The sequence below is a fragment of the Phoca vitulina genome, unplaced genomic scaffold (genome assembly GCF_004348235.1).
Source record: "Phoca vitulina isolate PV1807 unplaced genomic scaffold, GSC_HSeal_1.0 scaffold27, whole genome shotgun sequence".
NCBI classification, from domain to species: domain Eukaryota; kingdom Metazoa; phylum Chordata; class Mammalia; order Carnivora; family Phocidae; genus Phoca; species Phoca vitulina.
The window spans coordinates 21,218,803-21,238,524 of record NW_022589730.1 but is presented as its reverse complement, the minus strand read 5'-3'; the positions used below and the strand labels follow the sequence as shown (position 1 = coordinate 21,238,524).

General features: G+C 36.3%; 1 protein-coding gene and 1 non-coding gene across 4 annotated transcripts in view; one reads left to right on the top strand and one right to left on the bottom strand.

Annotated features, from left to right (window-relative positions):
• Positions 1 to 19,722, top strand: part of DCC (DCC netrin 1 receptor) — a 1,149,203-nt gene that overhangs the window by 931,805 nt on the left and 197,676 nt on the right. For all 3 annotated transcript variants that reach the window (XM_032422885.1, XM_032422886.1, XM_032422884.1), the window contains exons 13-14: positions 2,874 to 3,015; positions 14,247 to 14,357. In XM_032422885.1, coding sequence (XP_032278776.1) covers positions 2,874 to 3,015; positions 14,247 to 14,357 — 253 coding nt within the window. The remainder of the gene's footprint in view (positions 1 to 2,873; positions 3,016 to 14,246; positions 14,358 to 19,722) is intronic.
• Positions 5,031 to 5,137, bottom strand: LOC116643868. The gene has a single exon (XR_004301650.1). It is a non-coding gene; the product is annotated as a U6 spliceosomal RNA (small nuclear RNA).

The window sequence follows — 19,722 nt, the reverse complement described above, 5'->3', positions numbered from 1 at the left end:
GGTCTCTGTGGATAGGTCTGTTGCCAATCTAATATTTCTGCCATTGTAGGTTACAGAGCTCTTCTCCCAAGCTGCTTTCAGGATTTTCTCTTTGTCTCTGAGACTCATAAGTTTTACTATTAGATGTTGGGGTGTTGACCTATTTTTATTGATTCTGGGGGGGTCCTCTGTGCCTCCTGGATTTTGATGTCTGTTTCCTTCCCCAAATTAGGGAAGTTCTCTGCTATAATTTGCTCCAATATACCTTCTGCCCCTCTCTCTCTTTCTTCTTTTTCTGGGATCCCAATTATTCTAATATTGTTTCTTCTTATGGTATCACTTATCTCTCGAATTCTGCCTTCATGATCCAGTATTTGTTTATCTCTCTTTTTCTCAGCTTCTTTATTTTCCATCATTTGGTCTTCTATATAACTAATCCTCTATTTTGCCTCATTTATCCTAGCAGTTAGAGCCTCCATTTTTTATTGCACCTCATTAATAGCCTTTTTGATTTCCATTTGGTTAGATTTTAGTTCTTTCATTTCTCTAGAAAGGGTTTCTCTAATATCTTCCATGCTTTTTTCAAGCTCAGCTAGTATCTTTAAAATTGTCATTCTGAACTCTAGTTCCGACATCTTACTAATGTCTGTATTGACTAGCTCCCTGGCAGTTGGTACTGCCTCTTGTTCTTTTTTTTTTTTTTTTTGAAGTGGTTTTTTCCATCTTGTCATTTTGTCCAGAGAATAGGTGAATGAGAGAACAAAATGCTAACAGGGTAACATCAACCCCAGAAAAATATACACTAAACAAATCAGAAGAGACCTGAAACAGGGGGAAAAGAAAGGGAAAGAAAGAAAAAAGAAAAAAAAAAGAATATGATCAAATATGATCATCCTGGTGCATAGATCAGTGCCACACACTAGATTTTGGGCATATTTTGGTCTGTTAGAAGAAATGCCTCCCAAAATTTTAAAGAAAGAAAAACTTATGTATGTACAAAAATAAGGGGAAATAGGATGAAGGGATGGAATATGACTGTAAAGATGAAAGTTATAATAGATTTTATAAAAGGAATTAATAAGAAGTTGGTTGAAAAAAGAAAAAAGAGGAATTAAAAAAAAAGGGAGAGAATGTGATCAGGCAGGAGACTAGAACAAAGCCATACACTAGAGATTTAGGGTATATTTTGGTCTATTAGAAGAAACTGTATCCCAAAATTTTAAAGAGAGAACTTAAATATATACCAAAAATAAGGTTAACTACTATGAAGGGATAGAATATGAGTCTAAAAATGAAAAATAAAAAGGATTTTTAAAAAAGGGATTGATAAGATGTTGGTTGGAAAAGGGAAAAAGAAAAATTCAAAAAAAAAAAAATTAAAAAAATTAACTTTGAAAGACTAAAGAATCATGGGGGAAAAAGCCATGAATTCTATGTGCTGTATTCCCCTAGTGATGGCATTCCGCTGTTCTCATTGATCGGTAAACTTGTTCTTGGCCGGCTGTTCTCGCTGATCTTCTGGGGGAGGGGCCTGTTGCCGTGGTTCCCAAATGTCTTTGCCGGATGCGGAATTGCCCCGCCCTTGCCGGTCCGGGCTAAGTAATCTGCTTGGGTTTGCTCTCGGGAGCTTTTGTTCCCTGCAAGCTTTCCCTACAGCTTTGGAGGCTGAGAGTGAAAATGGCGGACTCCCAATCTCCGCCCTGGAGGAGCCGAGAACTCGGGGCCCCGCTCCTCAGTGCGCCCCCAGAGAAAAGCAGTCAGTCACTCCCGTCTCCCCGGTCTCCGGCCGCACTCCGTGCTCACCTGGCCTGTGACCAAGTGTTTCTATCTCTGGCGCCCAACCCCGTTTGGAGTCTCCAAACCCAGCAGATCCCTGCGGTGCGCTCCCGCACCGCTCCTCCCGGGGGAGGAAGGGGAGTCTCCCCGGATCTGCCGGTTTTTGGGTCCCTGCTGGAGGAGCAGTGGCCCGACTGTGCCGCGGATCACGGTCTATGGCAACCCCGAGCTGAGAGCCCGCTCCTCGGCTCTGTCTCTGCAGCTGGCTTCCCCGCTCCGATACCTGGGAGCTCTGCGGCACTCAGGCACCCCCAGTCTTTCTGTGACCCTGAGGGTCCTGAGACCACACTGTCCCACGAGGGTTCCACCCCCCACTTAGCCACCGGAGTGACGTCCCTCAGCGGAGCTGACTTCTAAAAGTTCCGATTTTGTGCTCTGCGGCTCTATCACTTGCTGGGAGCGGCCGTCGGAGGCCCCCTCCCTTGCCGTCTATCCTCCTGAATATCACCTCGGATTCACTTCTCCACACATCCTACCTTCCAGAAAGTGGTCGCTTTTCTGTTCAGAGAGTTGCTGCTATTCTTTTCTTTGGTCTCCTGTTGAGTTCGTAGGTGTTCAGAATGGCTTGATCCCTATCTAGCTGAGTTCCTGGGACCAGACGAAATTTAGGTCTCCTACTCCTCTGTCATCTTGCTCCTCTGCCTCATTAATATCTCTTAAAGGGTAATTTAGGTTTCATCTTTCTGCTTTGGCTCAGCCACCACACTTACCTCAGCACCTCTTAAATATTTGTTAAAATCTCTCATCCATTAGACTCCTATTCTCTATTTCCTTATAGGTTTATACCCTTTAGAATATTTTACCGTCATTTTAGTGGCATTTACAAAGGAGAGGGGATAATGCATGTAATCAATCAAATGAATTGTGCATTTTTATCAAAATCATACAAAGAGGAATACTGTCAGGTAGTAAGAATGGGTTTAATCTGGTTCTATGGGGTAATCCCTAGCACTTCCTGCCTCTCTGCTTTATTCACACTTAGTTTTGGGTCATTTTTTTACCCCATCCTGTTGTCCTTATTTTCTCCAGTGTTTTAATTTACATCGATTATTTTGCAGAGTATCAAAGTAAGCTGGCTGCCTCCTCCGTCAGGCACACAAAATGGATTTATTACCGGTTATAAAATTCGACACAGAAAGACGACTCGCAGGGGTGAGATGGAAACATTGGAGCCCAACAACCTCTGGTACCTCTTCACAGGTCAGTGTTCACACGGTGTAGTGTTGCAAAGTTTTGATGAATTAAATGCTTTAGGAATAAAATACACTCTCACTTCAAGGGAACACTTTTTTTTTGTTTGTTTCCTGACAGGTGACGTTTATTGGTCTGAACAAAAATAACCTTTACATTTTTAACTCGATATTCTCTATAATGCTTTCAGTACATATTTTGCTTCAGGATCATCATCTTAATAAATGGATCAGATTTTTTTTATCCATATTAGCTTCTCAGCATTGCTGATTCAACAACAGCTCCTCTTGTCAAATAACTTTTAACATTTTAACTAATAACCTTAAAAAGCCATCTAATCAAATAGTTCCAAGTTTAAGTCACTTCAATCCCTCCTTCCCCTAATCTCCAGCGGTGAGGATGGGGTTGGAAAATGTGGAGAATGGTAGTTTGGGAAATAAGCAGATTATTCTACTTTCCATAAACATAAAAGTAAATTCACTTTTGTAGCAATATTGGTGGAACTCATAGTAAGTCACGCTTCTATATGAACACTGGACCCAGTTTCTGTGCAGTATTTAGAGAATATGTGTTTTATTTTATAAAATGAATAATCATGTGTTTATTTTAACTATTGGAGCCCTTAATTCATGTCAGGCCAGGTTCCTAGAAAACAGAGTCTGAGGTATGCTTTCAAGGTAATGCCTCTTGGGGGGTGCAAGCCTAGGAAAGCACCAGTGAGGGAACAAAGAAAGTGAGCAGGGGAGAAGAGAAATCAATGATGGTGGCATATCATTGAGCTGGACACAAGTTTAGAGAAAGCACAGAGTTTGCTCAGCCTCCCCGGGGTGTCTCCTGAGAGGCCACCTGAAGTACTATGTATCACAGTCAGTGGCTGGATAGGAAGCCTGTCATTGGTCAAAGTCTGCCAGTAGGCTGTTATCTATTCTGTATCTCCAAACAGCACCTGAGAAGTCAGAGCATCCAGTGAGTATGCAAACACAGAATTCTCTCCTTGTCCGTAAATACTTTATATGGTGGTTGCGTAGTCTAAGGTAGCAACAGCACTCAGGAGGGCTTTATAGCTCTAACAAGAGCATGAACTATTGCCAGGAACTTGGAAAGCAAATCATATAGCAGTGGCTCTATCCAGTAGCAGAACTGGTGGGTGAAGTTGAGCAATCTGGAATGGCACATAAACTGGGTCCAGGAAAATATACAAACTCAAACTCATAACTTACAGCTAGTAAGAAAATTATCACTGTGAATGAGAAAAGAAGAAAGTAACCCCTTATTTACTCCTTTGTCTATACCACATACTCAGTAAATTTCCATTTGAAATCATAGCATGTACACACACACACAACACACATTTTCAGCTACTTGTTCAGCCCACACTCTGAGACTTGGTCAAAACCTGTTTTTTTCTCCCTCAGGTTTTTTTTTTTTTCTTTTATGCCAATACAATTTTAGCATAATGGTGAGAATGCTTCCAAGGTAGGTTGTCAAAAATCACATTACTTGTTTTATACCTGGATAAAATCTCTTAGGCAGATATTTTTGCCTATAAGCAGAAGTTATGGCACTCTACCACATCATTTAAAAAGCTTAAGACAAGCCAAGATCCTATGTCTGTTTTCCTGATGAAATTATGGGAAGAAGGTAACGATAACTGAAGTTGAGGTGAGGCATATGGGCTCAATGGGATACTTAGTACAACGTGTAGTTTCTTTTGAAAGAAATCACCAAGACTGAAAAAAATCTTGCTGAAAAGTTTTTAGTATAATTCCTGAGATATCATATTAGACTAGAAGAAGAGCCTCTAAGGATAATTATATCCAAGCCTTTTCCCCCCACTTTTATGTCGCTGTGTAAGTTTAAGGTATACAACGTAATGGTTTGAATTTTGTTTATTGTGAAATGACTGCCCCTGTCAGTTTAGTTAGCAGCCATTAATATCAGATAGATACAATGAAAAGAAAAAGAAATTTCCTTGTTTTGGGAACTCTTGGGATCTACTTTCTTAAAATTTTGATCTATATCATACAAATGTGGAATGCTTCACGAATTTGCAAGTCATCCTCATACAGGAGCTGTGCTAATCTTCTCTGTATCACTCCAGTTTTAGTATATGTGCTCCTGGAGGAAGCACCATGCCTTATTTTTTAGTAGATATTGGCATTTGAAGCCCTGAAACCTTTTTTAAATTTATTTTCCTTCTCAAATGAAAAAGGTTAAAAACATAAAATAAAATTTTTATACAATAATTAATTAAAGGATGAGTGTTCCAATTGAAAAAACTAAGGATAGGATACTCAATTTATAGAACTATAAATAGCCAATATGCATGATAAAATGTTCAAACTCATTAGTAGAGAAATGCAAATTGAAAGAAAAATGAGTTAGCATTTTCTTTTGATTAAAGTAATAAAGATATAAATGAATGATAATACCCTGTTCTGGAAAGCATACGAGAGAAATAATGAATACTCATATACTGCTGTGGGCCAGAAGATTCTAGAATCTCTCGGGAAAGCAGTATGGAGATATGTGTTATAAACAGGTATAAATACATGTGTGTGAGAGAGAGAGAGAGAAAACTTCATAGATGTATGATCTAAGTTTTCTACGAGGAATTCCAATTCTTCAGCCATATTTTCTGCAAAGTTTTTAACTATAAACATGTTCACTGCACTGTTACTTTAAGCAAATTATAAGAAAAAAAGACCTCAAGTATCCAAATATAGGCAGTTACCTAAAAAATTTTGTCAAAATCATATCATGGAATACTGTGTATCTATTGAAATGATACAATGTAAAAATACTAAATCACATATTAAATATTTAAAAAATACTGTTACATGAATAACTAAACTTCAAATCAACATTAATGTGTGAGTCCATATTTATAAATAAAAAATATGAATTTGTAGGAAAATATTTAGAGTAATATATGCATACCAAAATATTGATACTGATTGTTACTTACATTTGTAACAACAATAAAATATGTATTTTAAAATTGTATATATAAAGTGAAAAACAAAAATTCAAGACTCTAATGTAATATTATGACTTCTGGTTATCAAAATTGCAAATTCCTCCCAGTAAAGCCAATTCTATGCCCACTGAACAGCTAAATGGTGAACAGTCCAGAAAATAAAGAATAGTAGCCACACGGCCAAAAAAACCTGCTGGTATGACTGTTTAGTATTTATGATATATATGGCAAATGGAATTTAATACATTCAACTCAGTATTATCAAACAAAGATTCTGACTCCCTAAATATACAAACATTTAGGACCTTCACTCTACAGAAAGTGAAATCACTTAAAAAACAAAAAAAAGCCAAAAGTCTGAAATAAAAGTGTCAGCAGGGATGGTTCCTTCTGGAGGTTCTGAGAGAAAACTCATCCATGTTTCTCTCCTAACCTCTGGTGGTTGCTGGCAATCCTTGTCATTCCTTGGCTTATAGATATGCCTCTCCTATCTCTGCATAAGGATACCAGTCATTGGCTAGACCCCACTCTAAATCTAGGATGGTTTTATCTCAAGATCCTTAACTAATTATATTTATAAAGATGCTACTTCCAAGTAAGGTCACATTCTGAAGTTCCAGGTATACATGAGTTTTGAGGTAGACACTATTCAACTCTCTAAAGACTCCTTTATTTTTCCTCTGAAGGACAATCATTTTTAATTATAGTCTCTAATAAACTTTATTCAAAAATAAATAATTCAGTCCTATATTTTAATTCATCTAAAATATATGGGACAATTAGAGCTTTTAATTAGCATGAGATATAACCCATTACCACTCTAGTTTAATACCATTCTGGCCAAAAGCAAAGAAATAGGATGAATTAATTAGCTTGTTATTGGAATAACTCACAAATGCCCACTCCCATCTTCATAGATTTGTACGAATCGGGACTCCAGATTTGAATCCTTTATTTGTAACTGTTCCTTCTTCATTTCAATAATTATAAAGTGAGTTTGGGAAAATAAACAAGCTGGGCAGTTATGTTTGTAAGTTTTTACATGATATTTATTATAAAAGTCACACAGACTCCATTTTTAATTTGAAAATGAAGAAATAGATGTCTTCAGAGAATAGTCTCATATCCCTAAAACATTAAAAACATGTTTTGCTGAGCCTCTGCCTTGCTCTCCCCTGATGTGTGACCCAACTTCGGTAATGCCTGTTGCATTTCTAGATGTTGTGGGAATATCTTCAAGTGCTACAAAGCATCAAGGAACCAGAAAGTACTACACACTGGTAGATTGGCTGTGGTTTTGACTTGTCTCCAAGATATATTTAGTAATTTATGCAATTCCTAGTTTGCAGAAGTAATTGATTTTCTGTATGAATCTGCAGTACTTTAGAATGTACAGAATTTGACCCCATGTTTCCAATACCTTTAAGATATGTGGATATATTGATTTGTCTGTTAGAACATTGGAAATGCCAGAGTGCTTTATTTAGATGATATAAATATTCAGGTGTAGAGACTAAAACATTTTTTTTTACAATCTTTCTGTTAGACAGGTGTTTTTTGTTGTGTGTGTTTTTTACTAGGATAATGAGGCATCTGCAATAACAAAGTAATTCAGAGTTATAACAAGGATTTTAAGTCACTGCTATCAGTTTCATTGTGGAATCCCATATCAACTAAATTTTAAAGTGTTTTTAATTTTTGAGTGCTCTTCAGAGAAGGTTATTTTGAATTGAATTGAAGAGTTTCCTTGTGTTTCATGGCCAATATAGAATAAACATAATGATAAACATGCACTGGTATTTTATGGACTGAAAAATGAAACAATAGCATAGAATTTTATAACAAGGTTAACATTAGGGGAATAAAGGGAAATTATATTTGAATAATGCACCATCTCTTACCATAAGTCCTATAAAATTAGAAATAGAACAGAATTACAGAGCTTGAAGGCATTTAGTATTGGGGATAGAAACAGGCAGAAGACAATCTGCTTTCAACAATACATTTTTTTACAGCTAAGGAAAGCATTGCTACTTACACCAAATTATACTTAGAAGCAGCTAGAAAACACACATGCACAAGCATGCACACACACATGCATAAGCATACACACACATATGCCCACCCCCACATACACACATACACACTGAGATTGACCTATAGTCCCTGACAAACAGAGTGGGAAACACACCATTCATCTCATGCACAGCCCTTGTTTTGCAGAAGAGGTAACTGAGATCTGAAGAACGACATTGCTAAGATCTACCAACTAGATTGTAGGCATTTCAACTCCTACTTATGTACTCCTTGTACTACACAATATTGTCATCTTTAGCTCTTTGTATTGTGAATGACTCTGGCTATCATATGAATCTGTAAAAGATCATTGGTATTAAAACTAATTTTAACATTTACAACAATAATAATACCAACATGAACTTTGACAACAGCTACTATGTTGAAAACAGTATGGAGTTTCTTTAAAAAATTAAAAATAGAACTGCCATATGATCCAGCTATTCTGCACCTGGGAACATATCCAAAAGAATTAAAATCAGGGTCCAGAAGAGGCATCTGCACTCACATGTTCATTGTAGCACTATTCACAACAGCCAACATAGACAAATAATTCAAATGTCCACTGACAGACAAATGGATAAAGAAAATGTGGTAAAAATAGATACACCATGGAATATTATTCAGTCTTAAAACAATAAGGAAAGCCTGCCATTTGCAACAACATAGATGGACCTGGAAGACATTATGCTAAATGAAATAAGTCAGTCACAGAAGGACAAATACTGCATGATTCCTTTTATATGATCTATCTAAAATAGTCAAACTTGGGGCGCCTGGGTGGCTCAGTTGGTTATGCAACTGCCTTCGGCTCAGGTCGTGATCCCAGGTGGGATCGAGCCCCACGTCGGGCTCCTTGCTCAGCAGGGAGCCTGCTTCTCCCTCTCCCTCTGCCTGCCACTCTGCCTGCTTATGCTCTCTCTCTCTGTCAAATGAATAAATAAAATCTTTAAAAAAACAAAAATGAAAATAAATAAAATAGTCAAACTCATGAAAGAAGAGAATTGAATGGTGGTTGCCACAGGAGATGGGAAGGGTGAAATGGGGAGTTGTTCCATGGGTATAAAGTGATAGTTATATATCATGAATAAATCCTAGAGATCTGCTAAACAACAATACTGTATTGTGCACTTAAACAGTGTTAAGAAAGTAGATCCCATGCTAAGTGTTTCTACCATTACAGAAAAAAAAAAAAAGGACACGAGAAATCTTTTGGAAGTGGTGGATATGTTTATTACCTTGATTGTGGTGGTGGTCTCAGGGATGTATGCATATGTCCGAACTCCTCAAAATGTATACATTAAATATGTCCAATTTTTGGTGTATTAAGTATACCTTGACAAAGCTGAAAAACCTCTATGGGAAAAAACACTTTATATATTTTTTTCAAATTTAGTCTTTGTAACAATTTTTTATGTATATATTCCCATTTTATTAATGAGAACACTTAAGCAAGAAAGGAGGGTAAGTAAGCTTTTCAAGGTAATATACCTCATGAGCTGTGGAGTAAAACTAATTTTGCCTGAATTGAAAACCTATACTCCTAGCTCTTAAGCTGTGAGTAATGTGTTGCCGACCACAGACAATGAATGTGTGATTTTGTGTGTATAAAGGGATACACAAAGTGGAATAAATAAAGTGGAATAATGCACAATTGAAAAAGATATCTGTTGGATAATAAAAATTGAATATTAGCTTTGCAGCTAAAGGAGCTGCATAATTCTAGAAGAAATTAAATCAAAGCTTTTCTACCTATTTCTTTAAAAAATTTAAAAAATTTTCTACTGGCCCAACACAGGAAACACATCCCAGAAAACAATTTTTAGAAATACACACACAAATGGGGCGCCTGGGTGGCTCAGGCGTTAAGCGTCTGCCTTCGGCTCAGGTCATGATCCCAGGGTCCTGGGATCGAGCCCCGCATCGGGCTCCCTGCTCGGTGGGAAGCCTGCTTCTCCCTCTCCCACTCCCCTTGCTTGTGTTCCCTCTCTCGCTGTGTCTCTCTCTCTGTCAAATAAATAAAATCTTAAAAAAAAAAAAAAAGAAATACACACACAAAAAGGCTTTTGATTCCAAACAGGTTTCCCTTTACCCCCCTTCAGTGAATGAATGAATGGATGAATAGATAGATAGATAGATGATAGATAGGTAGATAGATGATAGATAGATAAGTAGATAGATAGATAGATAGATAGATAGATGATAGATAGATAGATAGATGATATACAGATACTGTTTTGAAAGATCTTTATATATCAGCTATCAGGTTTGGGGCTCAAAAAATTGCTTGTTCATGGTGATTGTTGTTATAACTTTTGAAGATACCTCCTCTTTCAAATGGCAACATTTTTTCTAAGTGAGAGAAAAACTTAACTGTACTCTGAATTTTAAGTTTTATTGAACTCTTAGGTTGATCCATTGTTAAAATTATAGAATCATGGATTCTTTCCTGCCTGCCTGTTCGTTTTTCAGTTCTGGATGTAACCATTTTAGACAAAAATTCCTTGCATATTTGCACAGGACTTTATGTTTGCTACTGACATCCCTCTTAAGTCCCAGCCTTGGCCAAGTAGGTCTCCGAAGAGAATGTTCCTGGGGCCCCAACAGGAAATAGGACAGAACCAAGAGTCTTCACCCAAGAGCAGTCCAGGTTGTGATTAAAGCTCCACATAGTAACCTTGCTTAACTTCTCTGCACCTTATTATCCTTATCTCTAGACTGAGAGTAATAATGTATTCTGTGGCAAAATCGTAGAGTATGTGAAAATCAAGTCAGAAAATAATTTGCAAATCTTATCTTTATATCTATTAAATGCTTAATTATATAAATTATTTTAAAAGCAGTTTGTCATTTGATTCTCAAAAGAATATTATAAGATGGAAAAACAGTTATTATTACCTAATTACTTTATAGGGGAAATTGAGATTAAAAGAGCTTTCAGTACATCTAAAACTTACCCAGGCAAATACCCCTCACAACAAAGAAGCAGGAACATTTGCAACCTAGAATTCTGAAGGTAATATCCAGAATGTCTGGTTCTACTTATCACTGCATCCTACACTTCTCTAGACATAGAAGAATGTCATAGGTTTAATTCCACTGGTACAGGTTTCAGAAGGCAGATTGTAGATTCAGACTTGGGTAAAGATATTTTAAGAGAGGAATTTAGTTTTCTTTTATCCCTGCTGTATAAAACTAGGCTTTATCTGTAGACAATACTATAGTAAAGCAGATTCAGTGCAATCTAAGGAAGAACTTTTCTAACAAGGAAAAGAGTTGAGTAGGTGTCCTTCCTTGGTGAATTTCTCATTCCAAAGGTATTCCTGTTTTATTTACAAGATCACTTTTTTAGATATACATCTAAATAGCACTAGATAGGCCATCTGAATAAACATTAATTAACATCTCTTCTGATATTAGGATTATATGTATATATTTAATTTTTTATACCTAATCTAGAATTTATAGGTGTTTCTTGGGAGAGAGATTACACAGTTATATTCTAGAATAAAATGCAAAATAAAAAAATTTAAACTAAAATATAATAGTTAAGGAAATTTGGCAGGATTTTCTGAGTGACCTAGACAGTAATGTATACAGCATGTTAAACCTTCACTACAGATGTCAGAGAGGATGTATCAACAGCTCCTCTTCCCTGGTTGGAAGGGATATTCTGACCAGTAGGTGAGGCTGATCAGGCAAGACTCCATTGGGGAAATACTTGATGGATGGTCTCTAAATTGCCTCATAATTTCACTCTAAACTGTTAATAGGTTTTTGTATTATTCAAAACCAAATTAGGGATACTCGCAGATCATCAACACAATGTATATAAATAAAAATCTGGCAAAATTAGGAGAAATCTTTCTCCTTTCTAGTGAGATATTTTTACTACTCATATCTACTTTCTAGTGAGATGTTTTAATACATTCCTGCTAAAAGTTGATAGATTCTGCACACAAGAAGTTACTTGATTTAAAGTCAAGTGAATGGAACAGAATATAGGGCATTCAAAAAAATTTCCATTTATATGTCAAATATTGCATGTGATAAGATGGTATGTCAGTCAGTGTTCAACCAGAGAAACAGAACCTGTGGTGATGTGTACTAAGACATTTTTTACAAGAAATTGGCTTAATTGATTGTGACAGCTGGCTAGGTGATTCCAAAATCTATAGGGCAGGCTATTAGGAAAAGCAGGCTGAAACTCTGGAGCTGAAGTTGCTGTCTGCAGGTGAAATTTCTTCTTCAGGGAAGCCTTACTTCTGCTCTTATGACCTTTCACCAGGTTGAATCGGCAGCCTCCTCCCCCCATTATCTAGGAAATATCCCTAACTTAAAATCAACTGAATATGGACTTTAGACACATCTATAAAATACCTTCACAGCATCACCTAGATTAGTGTTTGAAAAGTGGGGACTTTAGTCTAGCCAAGTTGACACATAAGACTGACCAACACAGATGGTATTCCCAATCATTGTTGGAGATGGTATTAGCACAATTGTCCATCCATTTCAAAGAAAAATAAAGTTAAATTTTTACTTAATACAGAAGAATATTTTTGATGGTCTAAAACTATGTCAGATAAGACCACTATGAAAGTCATGAATTAGAATGATTAGGTAAGCATTTCTTCCCAGAATTCTCTCCTTATTTTTAATTTTCTGGAAGAGTTCTATGATCCCTGGCCTCAGTAATCAACTGTGGTGCCTAGGAAAGGGTGCAAAATGTCAACAAATTAAGATCAATGTCATGTGAACTAAGGGACAAATCAAAGTGATCACCAGCTTACCTGATGATGTTGGTTATTGTATTTTAACCTCATATTTTCATGTGTGTTAAGCAATGCTTTAGTGGATCTTTCAACAGCTGCTTTTTGTGTGTGCCTTCCATGTGTCAGGCAGTGTAGTGGGATCTATGGATATACAAATAAAATACCAGCAATAACAAACACAACAGCAGTGTTAACCATTCTCAGTCTATTTCTTCATGGAGCTTTAGTCTATCTTACAAAATTAGAAGCCTCTTGAGAAGATAGCATTTTGTGTCATAGATACTTTTGTGTGGGTGGGTTTATCAAATTGTCTTCTCTAATAGTACAATTTATTGAAGGTAACTGCCCTGGACATTAACAAGTCCATTCTAACCATCACTTAAAACATTATCTCCAATTAATAATAAGTTAAAATTCCCCTTAGGACCAAGATTTACTCATCGGCCTCTACAAAAAAATCCACAAATATGTAACTTTGTACATGATAAGCATCATTTTTCTAATACTTCATTTTCTTTATGAATTTTTCTCGTTACCAAATATTTATGCCACTTTAGCTTTATTAAGATTGTTCAACTCCTTGGGTTTAAGGATTTGTTGGTTTAAGCCAAGTCCTCAATGGCTCAAAAAAGTCACATAGTTTTTTAACAAGTGTCATTTGTTTTACCATAATCTGTCATGGTAATGAGCTGCTTTGAGATTTAGTTAAAAGGAATGTTATTTAGGTAAAAATTTATACATATCACACTAGTGATACGTGGGCCATTTCTCATCAACCTGTGTTCACTGTGCTTTCTAAACTAAGCCCTGATGTCATCACTGTGTACAATATTTTATGTCCAAGCTATCATGGAAATAGACTTTCTTCATGCTTCTAGTATGGAAGGTGATGCAAAACAAAGTATGCTTTGCGATGGTTTTGAAACACAAAAAGCCTACTATTTTCTGCTTAAGTGCAGTGACTTTGGATTCTTTTTCTTGGCCCAAAGAAAACATAATCACTGACCTTGAATAAATGATGGAGACATAAATTTTTAGAATGACTGCTCTTGATTTATAGGCGGGCCTCTTGATTCACAGGCAGACTGTGAGAAAAAAATGAACCTTGCTATTTTTGATTATTTCTTCATCGTTCATATTTTATATTCTGCATCTGCCCAGAAGCTGTTTTCAGGGATACAATTTTATAAACTAGAAAGAAATAAATGAGACTATATGAAAAATAATTTGATTCCTTGCCATAATACTTCTGCCCTTTTGGCCAAAATAATAATAATTACCACAACATTCACAAACCATGTAAAGTGTTTATACTGTTGTTAAAATTTTACTAAAACTTTTGAAACCCAGCTAGAAATACTTGTTGGTCAGTAACTTTTTCCCCCCCTTTATGGAAAATTCTCTCATAGGACTGGAGAAAGGAAGTCAGTACAGTTTCCAAGTGTCGGCCATGACAGTTAATGGCACTGGACCACCTTCCAACTGGTACACAGCAGAGACTCCTGAGAATGATCTGGATGGTAAGACCTATCTCCAATCACTATCGTTCTGATTTCTATCTTCTTTGTTACTTCACCTTCAAAGACTCTCTTAATAGAAGTTGATGAATTCCAGTACTGGGGATATTTATTCCTCCTATATCCTTCCATGCAAAACAAAACAAACAAAATACAAAATCCTCAGTAGATTCTTCAACAATGCCACATAAAATTATGCATTAATTACAGTCTTCATAAGTTACTTTTCCAAGATAATTTGAAATAATATTTTTAAAATTTATCTTATTGAATAACCAACCTTAAAATTTTCTTCACAGGAAGTGCTACAATTTCTGAAAATAATAATGAAATATAATTACTTTACATAGCTTCTCTTGCTCTTTTATGTTGCTGCCACAAAGCAATATATATTTTTTGCTTGCTTGTGATATAGTCATTAATATTTGACATTTCATCTTTTTTTTCCACGTAAGGCACAATCTGCCTTATTTATTTAGTTGATAGTTGTCTTGAGACATTTGTGGATGAGATACTGAGATTTGTATAAAAGTCACATATCAGTTATTTAAATATAAGCAAAACCTTCAAAATTAGCAGAGGAGAATAGCTTTTGTAATAGAAACATCATGACTAATAAGAAAATAAAATTCAAGAGAAATGGGCAATAGAAGTGACAGGAAAAAGTCTAAGTAATAAAGCAGAAATAAATAAAAGGTACTTGAAGAAGAAGTTTGTTGTGATCGGTAAACTTCAAGCAAAGTGATTAAAACTGGGACCAAGGAAAAGTGGCTAAAAGAATAAACACACATGTATTGAAGATGTGAGGCACCAGATGACTGTCTAAAGACAATGAAAGCCTCTTATTCCTTCCCTAGTAGACCTGAAGGCCTCTAAGTTGCTGCAAGGTGAAAATGCTATGCCCCTTCCTTTTCCTCTCCTTTTTGCTCTCTCTCCTTCCCTCATTTTTATTCTTGTCCCAGTAGTTCCAGTGTCCCTTCTCTGATTTGTCCTCCCTTCTTTGAGCTCCTCCTTCTCATTTTTCTCCTTCTTGATCTTTTGCTTCCCTAAGTAATTCACCATTGCTCATGATTTTCATATAGTCGTAGATTCCATTTTACAAAATAATTAATGTGGCAGGGAAACAAGCAACAAATGCCATTTCCACAGTAATGGTAATTCCTACTGGCACATTAAAGAATATTTATAGGAAACTTAGTAAGGCTTGGTCACTGTGCTTAACTCTGAGAGTATAATAGTAGATAAAAGGCATGACCCTCTCTTGTGGAGCTTAGAACATAGCAAAGAAATACAGACATTCCAGGTGAAGTCATAGGAAATTGCCATTTCCTAGTTCAAACCTGGTTGAATATTGGTAGTATCTGATCTATCAACATAGAATGAATAGATAGATTGATAGGCAAATAGACATGTAGAAGGTTTGCGTTTAAACCGAGACTAGAAGGATGAACAGGAGTTTGCTATGCAAAAGCATACATTACAGACTGAGGGAGGAAATGTGGAGGGCAAGGTGAATGCAGGTCTGAAGTCAAGACAGACCATGACATTATTCAAGACCTGAAAAAAAGACCATCAAGACTGAAACACATAGATGACATGTGTTGCGGTTTGTAAGATAGCAGATTCTAAATCTGGCAAGACCAAATTAAGGATTTTGAACTTTGTTCTAAGAATGTCATTAAAGCAATAATGTGCTTTATCTAAGCAAGTCATTAAAGGATTTTTTTTAAAATAGCAACTTAATTATATTTGCATTTTGAAGAGATTACCCTGGTTGAAGCATAAATAATTGTATTAGATTAGACAATCATGGGCCATCTCAGGACAACCTTAGAGGTAATGTCAGATTTTATGTAAAAGTAACTTGGGGCTTAGAAGATGTTATTTAACTTGTCTTAGGCATTATAAATCGAAAAGTTGCAGAGCTACACAAAGTCACACTTCATAAAGCTTATATCCTTCACTAATAGATTAGGGAACATTCATGTATTTATTTATCCAACATATATTTCTTTTTGAAGGTCTATATATAATAGGCATTATTTTAGGTACCGGGGTAAAGGAATAAACAAGGTCCCTACTCTCAAGGAGTATAAATTTTATTGAGATAGAGATGGATAGTGATAAATGCTATGAAGAAAAATAAAGCATCATAGAGGGAATAGAAAGATTAGGGAGAACTGTTTCATGTAGGGTGTTGAGAAGATCTCTCTGATTGGGTAAAATATCAGCACAGACCTTAAGGCAGTGAGGGAGGCAGCCATGTGAATAGGTCAGGCATGAGCCCTCCAGGCAGAATAGCAAGAATAGACATCCTGAAGCTATAGCCCAATTGGTGATGGAAGTATTAACAAGATCAGGGTGGCCTGGGTCTAAAGTCATGAGGATGTGCTCTGTCTTATTTAAAGAATAAAGACAGGATAAGCTACACAAATACCTTATTTTTCTATTTATTTAAGAAATAACTTTTAAAGTTTATACACTTGGCCTTTATCCTCTCACTTACCTTTACAAGGCATATATTATTAGACTTACTTTTAAGGAAAATAAATTAAGCTAAGAAAATTTAACTAACTTAATCAAGTCACTAAGCTAGTAATTGTGGATCTGAAACTCAGGACCAAGTTTTGTGAATCCAAGATTATTGGAGCAAAGCCTCCACGTATCCCCTAGAACTGACCCAGTGACAATAAAAGATAGTGATTCAAGTCAGAAGATTCTAAGAAATGAGGTCATATCATTTACCCAAACCTAAGGGACTATATCTCTTACTGGAAGGAGTGAAAATAAATGGAGCAGACGTTCCAAAGATTCTATAAAATATCCAGGATGAATGGGGCTCTCCACTTGACTTATGAGCTCTTTCTCCTCACTCCTAATGACTCACAGTCTAGTGGAACCAAAATGTCAAATCACAGCCCCTGGGATGGCACAAACTTTCTATTTAACTGTGTGCTTTTCATATCCCTGCAATCTTAATATAATCCAATCCATACATCTATTTTAATCAAGAATCTCTATGCTGTGTTCATGAATAAAGTCTTAATAAATGTTGCTTAATTAGATTTGTTTGAAAGTTTCTATACTCTTGGCATAATAATGTCCCTCTTCTGCATGCATCCTTCTTGGTTACTTTTTTCTTTCTTGAGTATTGATGCAGTTATTATGAAATATGATTAAGAACCCGTAGTGTGCCCAGTCATGGGGAGTACAACAAACATGAAAGAGATAGTAGGAACAGTTCTCTTGAGAGATAAGCAGAGAATGGCTGTCCTAATTGAAAAGACTTCATGAAAACAAACAGTACTTGAACTAAAAACTTCAGGAAAAAGAGGTTGACTAAGGTTACAAGGAAGGGTGCATGGGACAGCATAGTAAATATTCTTCAAAAAGAATGCCTTTGGGAAAATTATTTCTGCCACGATTAGTTTAAAATGTGCCCTCACTCATCCAAGTGTTACTCATTTGCCAGTTGATTATCTTAACACATTTCAACATATTTCAAATAATGCCTCTTTTCTCTTTCTTTCACTTCTTTATTTGGATTTTAATTGTTGAGGCAGCTCTTGTCCTTGTCCATGATGTACACGTTAGCAATCTAAAAAGGTAAATAAAAAATTAATAAAAGAAAACTAGTGGACTTGATGCTTCTTGTACATAATACTGTTATGGATTATGACTTGAAATTGTTCACTCTTTTTTTTTTTTTTAAAGATTTACTTATTTGAGAGAAAGAGTGTGAGAGAGCATGAGTGGGAGGAGCAGACGGAGAGGAAGAGAGAGTCTCAAACAGACTCTGCCCTGAGCACAGAGCCCGACCTGGGGCTTAATCTCAGGAGCCTGAGATCACAACCTGAGCCAAAACCAAGAGTCGGAACTGACTGCTCCACCCACGTGCCCTGAAATTGTTCACTCTTAAAACATGGAAACAGCCATTTTAGGGCATATAATTATATGAGTGTGGGAAAGATATGTTTTACTAACTTTGTAAAACAAAGTGTTTTATTGGCTGTAAGAAACTAATAAGATCACACATATTTGGTCTTAAGGCCTTTTAAATTTATTGACCCATAACCTCTTTTCACTGAGATACTCCTCTAGACTGATTTCAATTTCTCTTCTTTCCTCCTGTTTTTCTTACTTTGAATGCACAATTCAAATATTAAAAAGTGTTACCCTTGATAGGAACCAATGTTTGAACAAATGGACAATCTCAGAAGTGGTTGTGAGTAGCTCCAAAGAACACACAGCCTGATAGTTTGTTCTATTTCCATATATAAATACATAAATGTGAATATATATATATTTAAGTTAAGGGGGGTTTCTTTAAATAGTCATCTCATTTTAACTTATTCATGTTTAAATCTTAAGATATAAGTGACTTCTCCTAAAGCTTTCATGGCTAATGTAAGAAAGTTTTGAGTCCTAAAGTCAGAAATTTCCATATAGAATTGCTTTGATTTGCCTGAAATTATAGCTAAGGGGGAAGCAGCATTTTGAAAACCAACTCTAATGGGAGGCATTCTTTGCAGTAGCCAAAGAAACCTCTTTTGGGAGGGAACTGCAGTGTTTGCCCTCCCTAGGTGCATTGTGTTGCATAACTTTTCCCTCTTGCTTTTGAGTCTCCTGGTGAATTCCAAGGGAGTGATCTACTCATTAGAGTGGTAATGAGCCCTGCAAGTCACTAAGGAGATGCAGTGGGAAGTGCAGATAGTTAAAAGCAATCCCCTCTCTGTGACTTTTATAGTTCCTCTTGCATTCTTTGCTTGGCTTGAGCAGTGTGAAGATCAACAGTACCTTCAAGAAATACCCCAATTCCTTATGGATTGCCCTTTTAATTAGGATGTTTTGTTAAAGTAATTACAGAGCCAAACCTCACTGTTTGTTCAGGGCTCCCTGAAAGCATGTTTGCTTGTTGTTACCAACAGCTGGAAAGTTTTAAAATATTTATTTTGTGCCTCAAAATTTCAACTTAAAAAAACAAGATCATTAGAATTCCCCAAAGTTCTTACGTAAATGTCTTGCATAAGGATATGAGAGAATTTGTGATGAAGATCAGCAAGGTATCCTCCAGAAAGTTGAGCTTGGGGATCAGTTTGTGCTGCTTTTTTACCCCCTAATTTTGAAGTGAACAGGTAGAAATTGTGATACACCATCAATAGTGATATAATTTAAAATTAAACTTCTACCCTAAAATGGAGGAGCTCGGCCAGCAAAAATTAGCAATGCAGAGAGACTCCTGAAAATGCAACTCGGTGATGTAGCAAAAGCTGTGACCCTAGGAGCAGGCTCTAATTTCCTGTCCTCAGGAAAGAGATAATTAGTCTTATTAGCCTGATTGAGTAAGGGTAAAATGGAATAGCTGCAA